A 19537-nucleotide genomic window follows, 5' to 3' on the forward strand; every position below is an offset into this window, starting at 1 on the left:
ACAAATCTTTTGAGTGAACGAAGTGAACGAAATCACTTCATGAACTGATTTGTTCCTTTCTCAGTTCAGTTGAGCTCAGCAGCGAGCATGCCGGCAGGGAGCGGAACTGCCGCGACTCACACAGAGAACTGTGAGGACGTGATTCACATTCGCGCTGTGATTCGTTCATGATTCACGAACCTACTGCACACAGAGAACTGTTGCTGAGGACGTGATTCTCGTTCACGTACTGTGCTGAAAGTGGCACTGTGTCACTCACTCACTCACTCACTCAGGGCAGAGGAGTTGATTCACGTTCAGTAACTGTACTTCCAAAATTAGCGCTGTGTTGCTAACATCCATGTAGCATCATGTTTTGTGATTTTACTGTGCACAGAGGACACTTTCACCATGTAATAATTTTAGTGCATGTATACCGCTCAAAGCAGCGCTGCGTCTCCCGCAAATGATTGTGTACTATAGTCTGTGAACGCACCGTCCCTCAGTAAGTGAACGTGAACCTCAGGGCTGAATCATGAACTGAATGACGGATCGTTTGGCTGTTTATCGGTTCAGGGAGTTGGAGAGCACTGAACAATTCGGTGAACGAATCTTTTGAACCAATCATTTTAATGAACGGATTCTAGAGATTCAGTACAGTAAAAGGAACTGCCGTTTCCATCACCAATTCTCTGTGAATTCATGGTCTGCATTTTTATATGGTAAATGGTCTGCATTTTTATAGCGCTTTTCCAGTCTAACGACAGCTAATAAAACAGCTCAAAGCTCTGTACAATACATGCCACATTCACCCATTCACACACTGATGACGGAGGCTGCCATGCAAGGCGCCAACAAGGACACTTCGACATGCAACTAGGGGGAGCTGGGATTCGAACTGGTGACCTTCCGATCACTAGACAACCCGCTCTACCCACTGAGTCACAGCTGCCCAAATTCAGTTATATTTGATTTAGATTTGACAAATGAAACATCCTACTAGTTTTAAAATTAATTAATATTTATGATTCATGCTGGTATGCTTAAAGTCAATGTCGTTCTGATGGTATAATGTTTTTTTGTAATTAAGACATCCAATTTGATGTTTTATTACATAATGCACCAACTTATTACATTTTCTTGGTTAAAAGAAAAAGTGCAACACCTGCATTTTGCAATAACTGACCCAATATGTAATAACTTATTACATAATGCGGCAAAGTTTATTACATATTGCGTTCAAGAATTTCATTACAAAATGTGGCAGATTATTACGAAATGCAGCGTTATTACATAATGAAGTGAAAATTTATTACATTATTACACAATGCGGCGTTATTACATAATGCGGCGCTACACGTCTTCTTGTATGTCTCTGGAAAACTGGCACAAACACATTTCCAACGATTATTGAATGGTCTTTTTTAAATGATACAGCTCAGAGAAATCCCAGAAATGGAAAAAGGAATTGTAGAGGTGATGTAAGTGCTGTGAAAAGTAGCCTCTGTATGTGCTGTCATTCATGACCACATGGTTATACTCCTGTAGAGTCACTACATGAAAATACATCATTGGAGTTGCTGGCTTGAAAATAGAAGAATAATACCAACATGTCAGAACCCAGACACATCTGAGGAGCACGAGTGAGGCTGCCACAGAGAAGGGTCAGTGTTCACCAGTTCATCTATCAATACACAGTGTACACATACCCTCACTATTGTTCACTCCTGCCCACAGAGCTGCTGCTGTTGTTCCTTACTTTACCACATCATAAAAATAAAAGATGAGCTGTTTTTTGACTAGTGTCTGTGTCTGACTTGTTTTCTGCTCCTCTTGGTGACAAACAGCTGTTTGACCCTTGACATGAATTTGCACCACATGCAGTGAATGACGCTTTTGTCAGGAGGTAGAATTAAGAATATATAGGAGGAACACTACTGAACAACAAGATGAAGACCTTAAAAACCAAGCAACTAACCAAAGCAGAAGAGAAACGCTTAAACTTCAGCTGTTGCCATCTTAACCACTGTAATCCAAGCTGGGGTTGTATAGAAGGATATGGGAGCTGAATGCTGTTTTAAATGAAGGGGCATTAAACAGAGGACCTGTGGGTACTAATTACATCATCAACTGAAACATGACCTGTTTCCTCTGCTGTGTGTTTTGTAAGAGTGTCGTAATTGACGACTGTGTTGTTTTGAATTCTCTCATCACGCACAAATAAGCATTGTCATCGTTACAAGAAATGAAATCTCAATGGATGACTCCTTGGTGAAACCAAATCACACCCATGATTGCACACTATTTACTCAGCTGAGCTGCTCTCCACACGACACTTTGCATCTTTGGCTCACAGGATCCCTGATAAAACTCCTACCTACAGCCCGAGAGACAAGGTAAGTACCTGCACCTGAACTAAACAGATCACCTGGTCTTCAAAAGTTTGCAGAGCTATGTTGTGCTATGTAAGAGATGGGAAATATTACAGAGTTCCACCTGTTGTGAGATAATAACATTCAGGTTTGTTAGCCTGAAATACATTTACATTACATTTACAGTAATTCATACATACATTCATACACTGATGATGGTGGCCATGCAAGGTGCCGACCAACACATCAGGAGCAGTTTGGGGTTCAGTATCTTGCCCAAGGACACTTCACATGGAGACCAGGGGAATTGAATCAGCGACCTTCCGTTACGCTTGCTCTACCTCTGAGCCACAGCTGCCCCCAATTACAAAGCTGAAATAATTTTTTAATGTGTCTGCTCTATTTATTTCTTGGTGTTTGTACTAGACTGTGAATAGCAGTCAGTTAAGTGTGTTAACATAGTGTATTAATTATTATGAAAGTATTTAGGCAACTAGAGTACGTATAAATTAAATATATCGGTTTGGCAAATGATATGTTCCAAACAAACAGAAGTGTCATTTTGCTTGAATTTATCCAAAGGAGTAAACAGCAGACCAGTTATGAATCTGTGATTTCTGGATGTGCATTGAAACATTTCAGGATTTCTGTGAAATGTTCTGAAATATTTTTGTTGTCCTTGAAACAGAAAAAAACATTTTAACATCTGTGTCATGAGACAGTTGTGTAGGATGGACCAGGTGATGTTTTTCCACTTGATGGTTGACTTTTAACTAGCTGAACACTGGATGCCGTGTACCAGGCCACTTTTCAGCCTGGGAGTTTCAGGCCCAAGACCGGCTTACTTCTTTCATGGTTGAAATTGAATTAATGAGGCAAAAGTTCAGCTCTTACTAGTGTAGTTTTTATTCATAACATGTTTGAAATGTATAGTTAAATATAATATACACACACACACACTATTAGTACATGGGCATTTATGCATCTAATAAGTAAAGAAAGTGACATTGATGAGAGAAATCAGTAAGAATGTTTGGGGCAATGCTCAGCCTGAGCAGCTAAGGTGGTGGTGGTTTACATTGAAATGGAAATTAAGAAGATTTTACAGTATATTTTGGAGCTGTTAATGGAGAACTTCGGTCGATTTAAACATCGTCGATTTTAAAAGTTCTGACCCCATGCTGTTAGCGTTCAATGCTAAATCACCGTTCACGGAGCTCTGTAATGGTTGGACCAAATCTGTTCGCGTCTTCGGTACTGGCAAGTCAAGGGTAGCTTGAGCAATGAAGCTGCATGTTTAAATCGACCGAAGTTCTCCTTTAAGGCATGTAATTTTATTGTGAAGGACAGGAAGTACGGTCCTGAATGTGTTGACAGCATGAATGAGCATTTGACGACCAGCAGCTCGCCAGTAGTGTCTCAAACTGATCCAGTAATGGGCAGCTGCGGATGCAGGTTTTCATTCCAACCAAGCAAGAACACACCTGACTCGACTTATTCAATCAACTGAATTGACCTTACACAGTTGATTTGTGGGATCAGGCCCTTTACTGGATCAGTTTGACAGGGGTGTCCGACTAGGGAAAAGAGTAGCGCACAGCTAATTCAATGGTGTTTGCGTCCTTTTGACAACTCTTGTTAACACAAAGATACATTAGGCCGTTAAAACCATATATATGTTACAAAGATAAGCAGTTAGACTTTAGTTTTACACCATTTAAGTCAAAGTCAAGTCAAAATATTACACCATCATTTATATTTGTATGTTCAACAGAAAGTTTGATAAAATTCAGCCCAAACTGTCCAACTGGTGACACAGATCCATTAACGTTATAGCCTCTCTCTCTTTACCAGTGGCCACTTGTGTCTGTCCTCTCCCAAAAATATCTGTGAGCTTGGCATTTGGCAGCACCAGAGCCGGCCCTGGGCATAGGCAGTATAGGCAAATGCTAGGGGCGCCGTCATCCACGTGAGGCGCCGAAAATGGGGGGAGAAAAAAAAAAAAATATACTAATGAAAAAATACAAAAATATATATATATTTTTTTACCAGTGCCATTACTATTATTTCGAAATATTATATAAGCCCACAGCAACATAACGTCATAAGAAAGACTATTAAATAACAGAGAGGCCTTTTTTCTGGGTTCTTGGCTCGTTGCACTGTACCTGTCCTCTACGTGGGGGACGGGTCGAGAGGCGAGCTGCCTGAATCTGACCAGACCGAGACCCCAAGACCAAGAGAGAGATTTTCTGATACTGTAGCAGAACCACAAGGTCCAAACCATCCGGCGCCCAGTGAAAGACACGAAGGAAAGAAGAGTACGAAAACGTGAAGAAGATACAGGTACACTAACGTCAATGTGATGACGCGAATGATATTAATAGTTTAATGCATTGTTAGCAACATCATTGTTGGAGCAGAGTGTTAACTTGCTAGCTTACTAAGGACAATAGCAGCATTGTTTAATAATCAATACATAGCTGAGTCGACGTGTGTTAATGTTACTCCACTTAAATTCATCAGGGACATTTGGAAAGTTAACGTTAGGCCTGTTCAGGTGTTATTTTACAGGTGTCTTTCCTGCTTGGATGTCAGTTAAAATGCTATTAGTTTTCCATCCCCTTTGTAATAGTGTAGGTGTAAGCCTTTGGTTTATTGTGTCACAGTTTATGTTTGTTAAAGTTTACAGCAGTGTTAAAGTGCAGTTAAAGTGTATTACAGTTAATATTCCACACCTTAGCTTTCCCATATCATTCATAGGCGAAATATATATATATATACACTGCACTTGTACTCTGGTTAGACTGAATTGCATTGCAATGACAATAAAGATGAATGAATCTCATCACATTTTCATTATTAGTCTATATTAGTCTTATGTGTAGCACACATCAAGCATCTGTTTTTTTCTTTTTATCATTAAAATTTTACAGCCACTGGTCACATATACTTCTCTTCTCTCTTCAGAAGCACTTTTAAAATATTTCACCACCAGCCCAGTGACACAGCATCAGGTGCTCCTGTCCCTCTACCTCAGCACAACAGAGTGACACAGCATCAGGTGCTCCTGTCCCTCTACCTCAGCACAACAGAGTGACACAGCATCAAGACTAAAGGCTGCACCAATAGATGCTGACTGGCCATCTCTTCTAACTGACTACGTAAGATGAGAGTTAGTTCACTGAGGACCATTTAAAAAAAAAGCAGTTACACATTTCCCAAAAACAAAGATGGGAGAGTGTCAACATGACTTTTGTACCAGAGTCTTAGTGCAATGCTGAAAAAATCAAAAGAAGCTGGCTGCTGTACTCGAACAAGAATGATAGCTTGCACTGCCTCTGCATCTAAATGTTTTCTCCAAAAGAATACAGACTTAATAAGGAAAGACTAAATGACTGGAAAAATGCAAGCCACCTGCTGAAGGCTCATGAGGATAGCCAGGAGCACAATACCCACATGACAACATGGAAGGAGTTGGAGGTCGTTTGGCAAAGCGGCTGACAATAGATAAGTGAGAGATGGTAGTCTGAGGCTGAGAGATAATATGTTTGCGCAATGCCTTATTTATATTGTATTTTCATCACTTGTTTCTTTCTTCAGTTTTTATTTGGCGTGATATTTTTGACTTAAAAGAAATATAATCTCAAATACATACATGCAGTTTCTGTGTGAGTGTATGACAATTGATTGTGAAATTGCCTGCGATGCAAGGGTGTGTCAGCTAAGATCTTGCCTAGGGCACCATAGGCGAAATATTTTCATCTGAAGAGAGAGAGTATATGTGGCAAGTGGATGTTAGATTTTAATAAAAAACAAACAGATGCTTGATGTGTGCTACACATAAGACTAATATAGACTAATAATGAAAATGTGATGAGATTCATTCAACTTTATTGTCATTGCAATTCTATGGAGCCAGAACGGTGACTTTAAAATTTGGCATCCAAAAAAAAAAAAAGGCATTGAAAACAAAACCAGTACTGAAAAAAGAAACATTGTCATTGAAACATTTGTATTGAAAACAGTTGTATTGGCATTGAAACAAGTATTGGCACTGAAAAAAGAAAGTAATTCAAATAATTCAAATCCGAAAATCAGATTTTTTTTGTATTTTTCAATGACAATCTTCAGATTTTTTCTTCATGTCCCTTTTTTTTCAGTGACAGATTTTTTTACAATGTCAGTTTTTTTTCAGTGTCACTGATTTTCAGTTTCGACTTTCTGTCACTGTTTTGGCGTCGAGAGGGAGGGGCCTGAGAGGAGGGGCAAGTCGAGCGTGGTTTGCATATCATTTGAGAAGGTAATGGCTGGGCGGGGCTGGACGGTCCAGCCATAATACACCATTCTAGGGCCCATGTGCTGGCCGTCTCTGGGCAACACAGAGTCCAACTAACTCGCGGACTTTTCTTCAAGCTCTCTCCTGATGTGTCCAAGTCTCTGTGTATCTGGTTCTGTCCCGGAGCTCACGAGCTCCGGTCTCTATATGCATATAGAGTGTGGTAGTAGTACTGGTTGTAGTGCCGAGCACGGAGCATTAGCCACAGTTAGCACAACAGTAGAACAGCCTGTTGCTCCGAGCTGGGGCTGCAGCGCCGACAGCAGCGCTCCGTCTGCTCCCCGAGTTCTGTGCCACCACACTGCTACCGGAGACCGGAGACCAGAGCTCCCCTATAAACTCAGTTCATGTGAATAATATCACTATTCCTACAATGAGTCCTTTGAGTCGAAGCGAATAAACTCAAAAAGTCAGTGTGTGGGGAAAGTCAGCTGTGATTGTGCTACTGTGGTTCATAGTAAAGTACAACAGACGGCTGTAATCAAGTAACAGACACATATTTTCATAACTGACTGACTTTTCTCCAAGCACTCTCCTTTATTGTCCGGTCTCTGTATGCGTGTACAGCGGTGCGGTGGCACAGAACTCGGGGAGCAGACGGAGCGCTGCTGTCGGCGAGGCAGCCCCGGCTCGGAGCGACACAGCTGGGGCTAATGCTCGTTAGCTCTGTACTACTACCACACTCCATAAGCATATACACTACGCACAATAAGTTAGGGATATTGTTATTTACATGAGTGCTTTTCCTATTTGGTCTGAATTTTAAAGAAATAAGTAAAAGTTCCCTTTGATATTACTAATAATGAATGAGAAGAAACACCATTTTCATTAGTTTAATATTTATTACCCCAAAAATTTAGACAATAACAAGGATAGCCCCAAATAACAAAAATTGACAATGTCAGTAGCGGGTGTTTCCACCATTTGCCACAATGACAGCTTGACAGTGACGTCTCATGCTCCTCACTAGCCTCATGATGTTGTTCTGAGGCAATGCGTTCCACTCCTCCACAAGTGCTACACGCAGTTCTGCCAGGTCACGTGGGGGTGGGGTACGATCATCCAGTCTCTGCTTCAGCTGGTCCCAGACGTGCTCTATGGGGTTCAGGTCAGGGGACATTGCTGGCCATACCATATGAGGCACTCCGACTTCCTGAAGTCGAGCTGTGACAATTCTGGCACGATGTGGTGGAGCATTATCATCCATGAACCTCCTCCACCAAAGGGAACCCTGGGGACCATGTTGACCTCGGCGTATCGCTCACCTCGCCTTCTCCAGCAACGCTGACGACCATCATTTCTGTGCAAGGTGACCCGACACTCATCAGTGAACAGGACGGTAGACCACTGCTGCATTGTCCAGGTCTCATGGTCTTGTGCCCACTGCAAACGTTCACGGCGGTGTCTTGGTGCCAGTGGAGTCACCTGCAACGGTCGTCTGGCATTCAAGCCAAAGCGGTGGAGTCGGTTTCGTAAGGGTTTGTCTGGAAACCCTAGTACCCCTCACATCTCGTAACTGGGCCTGCAGCTGTGTGGCAGTTGCATAACGATGTCTGAGTGTAAAGGTCCTTAGGTACTGGTCATCGTTGCGGTCTGTCACTCGTGGGGCTCCACTCCTGGGTCTGTCACGAAGCCAGTAGTTCTGTGTCTTGATGCAAGTCTGCTGATGACACTTTGAGAAACACCAAGTTCACGAGCAACATCTGACTGCCTGCCACCAACCCGAAGGCGCGCTATGGCCAGGTGGCGCTACTCGTCCGTTAAGTCACGTCGTGTGTTCATGGCTGTTTGAATGATGAACTTGGAATGACTTACTGACAATACCAGCTTTTTATACCCACAGAATGTTGAAACTGATGCCACATTGAAAAGGGTTGTCTTTTAGTTTTTTGGTATTGGCCCCAATATGTAAGGCACACCGTACACAGTGAGACCATTACGTGGAAAACACAAAATGAGGTGTGTCTATCACCTCAATACAATTGCCTCCCTATCCCAAATATTTTTTTCGATTTGAAGTGATATTTTTTTTTTTTAATGAAGTGAAAAAAGTTTTGAAGTTGTTTTTTTTTTTGATTGAATTATTTTGACACAAACATCCCGCAGTGGGCGGGTGCTTCCCCATTGGTCAGACATGTTTGAGTGACAAGTGTCTACACCAACGACGTCTTTCTGACAAGCAAGTCATGGCCGCCAGCAAGCCAGGGAGCAGTGGTGGAGTTGTTGTTAACTACAGCATTAAAATGATTGGTGTCATGTTATTAGCCTACTCTGTTTGATATTTCAATTAAACATGAAGCTTGCTAACTTAGTTCACGTTGAATAATTTGTGTGATGGTGTTAGATATCTAACGCCGTCATATTGTCAGGCAGGCTAGCTGATAACGTTAGCCGATGGCCCTACACACTGAATGAATGGTTTAATTCACCTAACGTTAAGTACAGAGGCTTGCTATGTGCTAGTGCTATGTTATGTTATAATAAGTAACGTCATTAGTGGTCAAACAACAGTCCACAGTCCAACTGTTGCCCGCAGCGCTGCCTGTTTAGCAGCAACAGATCATGCAGAGGCTGAGTCTATCTTCTCACACAGCCCAGTGGATTACTGCGGTCAAGCCAGCCGTGGTTCGCGTTTGCTTGGTTGTTTTCTAGTGCGCGAATCTACTTTTTTGGGATTGAATAATTAAGACACAAATGTCCTACCCATAATATGGCCCAAACACAAAAAAGATTACTTCAATCAAAGAAAACGCTTTCAATAAAAAAAAAGTGTTCAAATGCAATTTTTTTAGTCTCAAAATATTTTTTGCATTCAAAAACTTTTTTTCTATGATTGAAAAAGTTTTTTCTTTTTTTTGATTGAAGTGATTTTTTTTATGGAAAACATTTTTTTTGTTTGAAGCAACTTCTTTTTTGATTGAATTATAAAGACACAAATGTCCTACCCATAATATGGCCCAAACAATAAACAACATTACTTCAATCAAAAAAGTTGCTTCAAACAAAAAAACCTTTACTTCTATAAAAGAAAACATTTTCAATCAAAGAAAAACAGTGTTCAAATGATTTTTTTGAGTCTCAACTATATTTCTGCATTCAAACACTTTTTTTCTTTGATTGAAGTGAAGGTTTTTTTTATTGAAAATATATATTTTGATTAAAGCAAACTTTTTTTGATTGAATAATAAAAACACAAATCTACCTTCATACAGCAGCAGCAGCAGCAGTAGTAGTAACAATGATAGCCCGAGCCTGGTTAGCAGGCTAACTAATGTTAACTTTAGCTAACAGAATTTCTGTGTAGCTAGCTAACGTTCGCAGTTTCGTTTACCATTAAATGTTTCTTTAAATTACATGTGGAGTCCTTGGACGATGACAGTGTGTGCACAGCTGGGAGGCATAGCTTGCACTGTACAGTGATGTTGTTCCCCCTTACTTCTTTAGAAACAAAGTAATGGCGAAATTTCCATGCAGTGAAAGCATTTTTTCTCTAGCGCTCGAGGCCATAATGAGCCATCTGGCTTCACTTGAGAGCAGAGCGTCGTTGTGACTGACTTGACGTGAACTGTAGTAATGTGTGCGCACGTGCATACGGCATTGCCGCATTGGCAAGTGTTAATTCATTCATTCACATTCATTCATCATTCATCATCATATATTTTAATTCTAATCCAACTAATAATCCCAATTTTTTCCAGATGTATCTGTAATCTGATTACGTCTTTTTTTTCTGTAACTGTAACGGAATACAGTTACTGGTTTTTTGTATCCTAATTACGTAACGCCGTTACATGTAGTCCGTCAAGCCTGGACACAATAAACCAAAGTAGGGCCGGGCGATATATCGAATATACTCGATGTATCGCGGCTTGTTCTCTGTGGGATGTAGTAAATGACTATATCGTGAATATTCGAGTACACATTCAATTGTCACACAGTTACTTTTAGTCGTGGGCACTGAACTACAGGTTTTTCCTCACCTATCTCTCTTCTCTCCGCACAGAGAGATAAAACAAACGCACCTAGTTACATACATCACATTCTGTCATGCGTGCCCGTCATACGCCCGGCAGCATGTAGCAGCAGAGATCTCAGGTAGTGGCAGCAGGAGCAGGTGCTATGAAAAATAGAGGGAGAATTAATTCCCAAGAAAAACAACGCAGAATCCATCACAGTGGCGGCTGGTGCTTTTTTTTCCAGGGGGGGCTATACCAAAATCATAAATATACGTCCAATATAAGATTTACTGAACGCCCCGCCTTACAACCTTTCTGGACTCAAGTACAGGCTACAACAAAGAGGATTTTGGGATTTGACATTGACTTTACTTGAATTTCACTTTACTTGGGGAATATATCAAAGGATCTGCATAACAGGGACATATTTATTAAAGATCCTCATGGCAGCACGTAAAAAAACAATAACCACATGCTGGCTTCTTAGAGAACCTCCCACCCTGAACCAATGGAAAAATATGATACATGACATCATAGGATGCATACAGTATGGAACATATAACTTTCATTTTGAGATTGCAGAAAGAAAAGGATGCATCACTCAATGTGACTGAATGTATGTACATGACCTCTTGTTTGTGTTATGAAAAAGTAAAAAAGAAAGTATAAAAAGAAAAAAAAAAAGATTTCATGAAACGGAAAGACAGAGGAGAAATGGAGGCTTGTTGTGCTCCACTGCCTTATGAGCACAACAATGTTGACAATGTTTACTTTCTGTACATCAATTTTGCCCTTCTCTCCTTGAGACATGCACATTTCTCAGTGACTCTATGGTTAAAGTCATGGATGTCTTTGATCAGTTTCTTCTCCATAGAGAGCATGGCCAGTGCATTAAGACGATCCTGTGACATTGTGTTCCTGAGGAAGGTCTTTATTCTCTTCAGTGTGGAGAAGCACCGCTCAGACTCAGCTGTAGTCATGGGAGTTGTGATGAGGATCTTCAGCAGAGCCACAGTCTCTGAAAAGGTGTCCTGAAGATTGCTCTCCATGAAGAGCTGGTACAGAGCCAAAGCCCCACTACAGTTCTTGAATTCATCATTGCTGTAGATAAGAGACAGTTCAGTTTTCAGCTTGTTCTTATTCAGCAGTGGGTAAGCCTCCACGGTGGTGTTCAGAGCTGCTTCAGGGAACTGGCTGTTGTACTGCTGGAATTTGTCTCCCTGCAGCAGTGTAGCACTGATCAGGTGTTTGGTGAAGGAGAACCTCTCTTTCGCATGGCCCAAGATAGTGTCACAAACCTAAAAAAATGAAAGCACCAATTAAAAACAATATGGAGATGGATATAAGTCTCTCTCTCTCTCTCTCTCTCTCTCTCTCTCTCTCTCTCTTCTATTTTATTCAAGAATTGCAGGTAAGAATAAAGGTATGTACTATGTGTGTGGTCCCATGCAGAAGTAGGATTTATGGAGGAATATGGTTATTAGAGTAAGTTAGGTTAATCTGTATCTTACTAACAGGTAAGTGGAAGTATAAAGTATAAATACAGTATTAGTTTCAGTGGTAGGTTTAAAGGACTTTCACACAAAAGAGCTTGACTCATTTTGACTGAAAGAAATGAAAAGATGGGTAAATGAAATTTGATAAAATATTTGTGGCAACTAAACTTCACAATTTCAAATTTAAGACAATTTAATGACTTTTAGAGGACCTGCAGACACCCTATGATAGGGACAGAGCAAAGGAACATAAACTTAATTCCCCCATAATTATATAGGGCAGAATAGAGCACTATGATTGTGAAAAACAAACCAAAAACATTTAGCTTCTATCTCACCTCTGCAGCTATCCTCTGAAGTTCACCTGGGCCCTGTGTGCGGCGTTTCTTGGCCATCTGCTGCTGAGATGCACTGTGTTCTCCACAGAGATTAGGGATGGAATCTCTGAACAGAGCCAGAGAGAAAAGTTAAGCTTTAATTGCCTGGTAAAATAACCAGGAATATATCATAGCTGAGTTGTTTAAGCATCATTGACATTAACACAATATCAATATTTCACAGCACAACATACATATTAATTTACCTGATCATTTGCATGTTGTCTGTGAACTGCTGCATGATTCTCTGGACAAAGACTGAGTCGATGGTCTGCTTCTGGAGCTGGCTGAAGAGAATGTCCACATGAGGCATGATGTGATGAAAAAGTTTCAGGAAGAAGCTGAAAGTATCATCCTCCAGTAGCCTCACAAACCCTCCAGCTTCCCGCACAGTGGTAGGCTCAAACTCCCCTGAGTCCCTGATGGTTTCAAAACACTGGATGAGGTCATCTTTGTGCTCAAACACAGTGTTCACGGCACGGATATGGAAGTTCCATCTCACTGTGCTTGCTCTTGGAAGTCTGTGTGCCACCACTCTATCAAGCACACTGGTTCTCTTTGGAGATCTTGAAAAAAATCCGGAGAATCCAGCCAGGTCAGAGAAGAACTGATTCACTACTGGGATGTGAGATGTCACCTGCTGCATGATGAGGTTAAGCTGGTGAGCATAACAGTGGACATAGTGTGCATTCACATACACATCTTGCACCTTCTTCTGCACACCACCGGTGGCTCCTCTCATGACACTTGCACCATCATATGCCTGGGAAATGAGCTTGCTCTTCTTGTCATCAGGGAGAATGGAGCTTAACCTATCCAAAAGTGCTGTGGCGATGGAATCAGCTGTGGCACTCTGGAGAGGAATAAACTCAAAAAACCTCTCTTGCACATTATGGGCTTTATCAATATAGCGGATCACTAGCACCAGCTGACACTGAGTGGAGATGTCCATCGTTTCATCAGCCTGGATAGAGACAAAGTCTGCACTCCTGATCTCGTCGATGATGTGCTATCTCAAAACTGAGAACATGCAGTCAAGGAGTTCATTCTGTACTGTTTTAGATGTTCCCTTAAAAACAGTAGCAGTCTGCAGATGCTCCTGTAGAACAGAATCCAGTGATGCTACAAAATCCACCAATCCTTTAAAAACACCAGGGTTTTCAGAGCTTTCACTTTCATCATGGCCCCGCAGAGCTAGCTCAAATGCACCACAGAACTTGACACAGTCTATTATTTTATACAATATGTGCCTGTTTTTGTCCACCTCCTCATTATGCTTACGGATCCCTAATCTGTAGCCTTCATTAAGCTGCTCACCAATGTTGACTCGACCAAACATGGCTAGTTTCAAAGCATTTTCCATGTGGACCCTAGTTTGTTCATGCTTTTTTCCTTTTTCAGAGAAGTGCTTTAAATCAGACACACCTGTCTGAATCCATGCTGGGTCTGATCCTGACGTCTGAAAAAGGAGGCAGGGAAAGCAAAATAAAGCATTAGCTTCAGGGCATGCTGTTAGCCAAGCCTTCTTGCTGAACCAGCTCCTTGAAAATGAGCGGGTGTAATCTCGTCCTCTGTCTTTGGATTGTTGCTGGATTTTAATGTCCGGCTGGTCAGGTCCAAGCTCTATGACTCTGAGCTTCTCTTCTGGTGATTTCCTGCTGAATGGTGTTGTTTTCAGTGATTTAACGGAATTTTCCTTCTCCATAACTCCCGCTGCCGACATCATGGGTCGTCTTGCGCGATGCACGCTGGTGTCACGACCCGAGTGAGTGGCCGGCGCGCTGCTGCCTGTCAAGTGATGGGGCGTGTCACTCCACTGCCCCCTGTCGCGTTGGGGTTGGTAATGCTTTGGGGTGCATTTAATTGCGCCCGAACATGCTCCTATCTGTTGTATTGAGGAGGAGTGAATGCGCATGTGTAACTTATAACGAGAGTCAATGGGCAAACGGAGCGCAAATTTTTGCGCCCCAAACCGGAAATACGTCACCAGTCAGTAACTTCAGACAACGTAGAACATTTTTAATCTAATATTTTTTTGCAGATTATACATTTTACTCAATAACTATATAATATTTCCGTGCTCATTAATATATTTTTTATACTTTTCATATTTTTTTCAAAGATCATTTATGTGATTTTTCTCATGGGGGAGGGGTGGGGCGGCGCCCGAGCGCCCTCTATAGACCAGCCGCCACTGATCCATCGTCTGGCGGTGGTTTGGGTACAAGAGGGAGGACGTAAAGTATGCATGGATTAAAGTTCTCCGTCGCTACGACGGATTTCCGTCATTCAAACTTCACAGTATGGAAGCGAATCTGTACCATAATTCAAATTAAAATGCATTAACAGAAATGCTTTTTCATTTTCAGAATGTAGCTGCATTTTTTTACTCATAAATAAAATTAGTATTAAATCATCCAAACTGCATTTTTTTTTTCTTCTTCAAGACTGCTCATTTTGTAACTTAATTCAAATGATAAAGAAAAGGACATTTAAGATTTATTTTTCAAAAGATGGCCCAGCAAATAGGTACCAAAATTCAATTTGAAATGTCAAATTTGAAAATTATAATGCATTAGCAGAAATGCTTTTTCATTTCAAAGTCAGAGCTGCATTTTTTGACTCATAAATAAAATTAGTAATAAATCATCCAAATTGCATTTTCATTTTCTTCTTCAAGACTGCTCATTTTGTAACTTAATTCAAATGATAAAGAAAAGGACATTTAAGATTTAATTTTCAAAAGATGGCCCAGCAAATAGGTACCAAAATTCATTTTGAAATGTCAAATTTGAAAATTAAAATGCATTAGCATTCTAGTCTTGAAGAAGAAAATGAAAATGCAATTTGGACGATTTATTACTAATTTTATTTATGAGTCAAAAAATGCAGCTACATTCTGAAAATGAAAAAGCATTTCTGTTAATGCATTTTAATTTGAATTATGGAACAGATTTGCTTCCATATCTCAGAGGCGACTTATGAGATCGATGTAGATCGGAGGAGAACAAGTGTTGGCTGATATTATTGACAGATTGTCACACTCTACAGCCAATGGTATCGTTAACAGCGTGTGTGCGCCTGACCAATGACAGTGTAGTGACCCACACAGGGCGGGATCTAAACATGGACCGGCGCTAACATTTAGCTGCTTAGCTAGCAAGGACTGCTACGTTATCAATTTGTTTTTGTGAGAACTCGTCTGACATGGAGAGTCTCCTGTTGTGTGCTACATGTGTGAAATAACAACTATAGTCTGGACTTTGTCCAGAGGCGTTCCTAGGTTTCTGACACATCCGGGGCTTAGCCCTAGTCGGTTGCTATGGCGCCGTACTAGGTGGCAGCCTGTAACAGCAGCTCCCGTGGGTTTTCAAGTTTTTTCGTAGTTTTTGTTGTATTTCTGTTCTGATTTTCGCTGAACTTTGGCAACTATTCTCCAGAGACTGAGAGAAGATGAAAACTGAAGATTTTCTTTTTTTAAACTTTTATGGCACTTTTTTGTGATGTTTTTGCTAACCCTAGCAACGAAGAATCAGGAGCGCATCATTGAGCGCATTGTTTACACACGTAATCAGCTGATTGCGCTGTGTGAACCTGCACTGCTGCCCAGAGCCAGGCCTGAGGTCCTGAAGGAGCTGCGGAGGAGACGCCGTGGCTGCAGAGCCGGAGTGAAATGGAGGGTGAAGAAGAGGAGACACAGACCGGCTGTACCAGCGATCGTCATGGGAAACGTGAGGTCTCTGGGGAACAAGACGAACGAGCTTGCCGCGCTGATAAAGGCTCAGAGGGAATATCGTGAGTGCAGTGTGTTGTGTTTCACGGAGACATGGCTTCACTCACACATCCCGGACCACAGCGTGGCGATTCCCGGCTTCAGTACTGTTCGGGCGGACAGGGACGTGACAAGCAGCGGAAAGAAGAAAGGAGGAGGGATTGCACTGTATGCAGAGATGGACAGAGTACTCGACCCCAGTACCTGAGTAGGAGTACAAATACTACTGGTCAAAATTTACTCTGTTACAAGTAAGAGTACCTCAGTCGACATGTTACTCAAGTAAGAGTAAAAAAGTACTTGCTTTTAAAGGTACTTAAGTATCCAAAAGTACATGCTTTTAAATTTACTTTAAGTAAAAGTAAGAGTAAGAGTAAATTTCTTATTTTTCACATCAATGAATTACTATAATTTTTTCTCAATGAATTTAAGTACCTTTTAACTCTTGTTTCTGAGAATTAACCCTTTGAAACCACCTGCACTGATGTGCTTGCTTTTAGAACCACAATGTTATATAAAGCCTGCAGAAACACCTATAAAAACAAATAAAATGAATGAGATCACAGGAGGACAGCAAATGTTGCAGATGCAGATGTTTATTAACAATCATTAAAACTGTAACCAAATGAACCTGCACCGTCCAACTAACTCTCTATCATTTAGCTAAGTTGGGAACTGGAACCCCGTCAAAGACCAATGTTGTCCCCAGACCACTGGTTGAGAATCACTGCTTTACAAAAAACTACATCTGATGCAGCCATTGTCGCGGTTTTGTGTTGACAAACGCAGTCGAGAGCGTGGCTACTTTGGTGGTATCCTTATGGGGAGGGATGACGTATTTCCGCTTTTACATAGATCCCAGTGGAGAGCGTGCACTGTGATAGGTTTCCTTCTTTGACAAACACAGCTTGTGTCCAATAGTATTTTTTTTTTTAAAAAAGAGCAGACTTTAGCAGAATTTACTCCGTTACTGTCCACCACTGACTGTATGTGAGTGAGAGGTGGTGTAATCCCGGACATGTTCATGTGAAGAAACGTCTCTGTACCCCGGACATTGAACTATTGACTGTGGGGATGAGGCCTTATTATTTGCCCCGGGAATTCACGTCCGCCATCATTATCGGTGTGTACGTTCCTCCTTCAGCTGATGCAGCGCTGGCCTGTGACGTCATCCACTCCGCTGTTGCCCAGATACAGACGCAGCATCCTAACGCATTTATTGTCATCACTGGGGATGTTAATCACGTCTCACTGGACAAAACCCTCCCAACATTTCACCAGTATGTTGACTGCCCCAGCAGAGACTGTAACACACTGGATCTGTTGTATGCAAATGCTAAGGATGCATACAGTCCCACAGCCCTCCCCCCTCTTGGAAGATCTGACCACAACCTGGTTCTGCTGACCCCTAAGTATATCCCTCTTGTTCAGCGGCAGCCTGTCCACACTAGGAGCGTGAGGAGGTGGACTCAGGAGGCTGCTGACGCACTACAGGACTGCTTTGAGTCGACAGACTGGGATGCACTCGTTGAGCCACATCGAGAGGATCTCGACAGCATGACCGACTGCATCACAGAATACATCAGGTTCTGTGAACACACCACCATGCCAACCCGGACTGTACGCTGCTTCCCTAATAATAAGCCGTGGATCACCAATGACCTGAAAGCTCTTCTTAACAAGAAGAAGAGGGCATTCAGGTCTGGAGACAGGGAAGAACTGAGGAGAGTGCAGCATGAACTCAGGGATATGCTGAGGGCCTGTAAAGACGCCTACAGGAGGAAGCTGGAGGCCAAACTCCAGCAGAACAATGTGAGGGATGTGTGGACTGGTATGAAGCAGATCACTGGGTGTAAGGTGAGCGGCAGACTTTCATCGGGCAGCCTGGAGAGGGCAAACGAGCTGAACAGATTCTTCAATAGGTTCAGCTCACGGCCTTCTGTCGTCTCCATGACACCTCGAGACCCCCACACACCCTCACTGCCCCAAATGCTTCCTCCCCTCCCCCCTCACTCCCCTGCTGTGAGCTCTCCTGTGCAGCACCTCTCCTCCTCCTCCTCCTCCTCCTCCACCTCTTCCTCCTCCACCTCCTCTACCTCCTCCTCCTCCACCTTCACCTCCTCGTCCTCCACTGAAGACACCAGCAGCCTCCCCCGCATGACTGTGACTGCAGGCCAGGTTAGGAGACAGCTGGAGAGACTCCACCAGCAGAAGGCTGCGGGCCCTGATGGTATCAGCCCCAGGATCCTGAAGACATGTGCCAGCCAGCTGTCTCCTGTCCTACAACACCTCTACAACCTGAGCCTTGGTCAGGAGAGAATACCGGTGCTTTGGAAGACTTCCTGCCTGGTTCCTGTTCCAAAGAAGTCGACACCATCAGACCTCAATGACTATCGACCAGTGGCCCTCACATCTTACGTCATGAAGGTGCTGGAGAGAATGGTCTTGGCCAACCTGAGGCCGCAGGTGAGAACCGTGCTAGACCTTCTGCAATTTGCTTACCAGCCCCACTTGGGAGTTGATGACGTTGTCATCTACCTGCTGCAACGAGCCCATTCGCACCTGGATGGTGGAGGAGGCACTGTGAGAATCACATTCTTTGATTTCTCTAGTGCTTTTAACACCATTCAGCCACTGCTACTGGGGGAGAAGCTGCGGGTGATGGGTGTAGACGACACAATGATCTCCTGGATTACTGACTACCTGACAGGCAGGCCACAGTTTGTCCGTATGGGCAGTGTTCTGTCTGATGCGGTGGTTAGTGATACAGGAGCTCCACAGGGGACTGTACTGTCTCCTTTCCTGTTCACCTTATACACCACTGACTTTCAATACAACACTGTGTCGTGTCACCTGCAAAAGTTTTCTGACGACTCTGCCGTTGTTGGGTGTATAAGTGAGGGACAGGAGGAGGAGTACAGGGCACTGGTGGACAACTTTGTGGAGTGGACTGGACAGAATCACCTGTGGCTAAACATCAGCAAGACCAGAGAGATGGTGATAGATTTCAGGAAGAAGAGGAAGTTGATCGCGACCGCTTGTGATTTGTCACACAATATCTATTGCTTGTGGATGGAGAGTGATGGCAGGTTGACAAGGGGGATGCTTTTTGGTAATTTTGCTAACAAGGGGGACGGCATCCCCCCTCAAATCACCTACTGCATAAAACCATATGCACATGTGCAGATACTCAGGGACATGTGACTACATCCTGGTCCTACTGAGTGGGTGATGGACTTATCTCCT

At 42.5% G+C, this 19537-nt stretch overlaps 2 protein-coding genes across 2 annotated transcripts in view; one reads left to right on the forward strand and one right to left on the reverse strand.

Moving 5' to 3' along the window:
• The first annotated feature begins 2347 nt into the window (after positions 1–2347).
• The window catches only part of LOC115572887 (putative ferric-chelate reductase 1), a 51478-nt gene continuing 34288 nt past the window's right edge, over positions 2348–19537 (forward strand). The window contains exon 1 of the mRNA XM_030403367.1: positions 2348–2375. The gene's annotated coding sequence lies outside the window, so the exon portion shown is untranslated. The remainder of the gene's footprint in view (positions 2376–19537) is intronic.
• On the reverse strand, positions 11762–13523 carry LOC115572885 (zinc finger MYM-type protein 1-like). The gene is made up of 2 exons (XM_030403366.1): positions 12481–13523; positions 11762–11944 (listed from the first exon to the last, which is right to left on the reverse strand). Exon 1 carries the CDS (start codon positions 13469–13471, stop codon positions 12722–12724), a length of 750 nt encoding a protein of 249 aa, XP_030259226.1. The 5' UTR covers positions 13472–13523; the 3' UTR covers positions 11762–11944; positions 12481–12721.

This window comes from Sparus aurata, chromosome 21 (genome assembly GCF_900880675.1).
Source record: "Sparus aurata chromosome 21, fSpaAur1.1, whole genome shotgun sequence".
Classification (NCBI taxonomy): domain Eukaryota; kingdom Metazoa; phylum Chordata; class Actinopteri; order Spariformes; family Sparidae; genus Sparus; species Sparus aurata.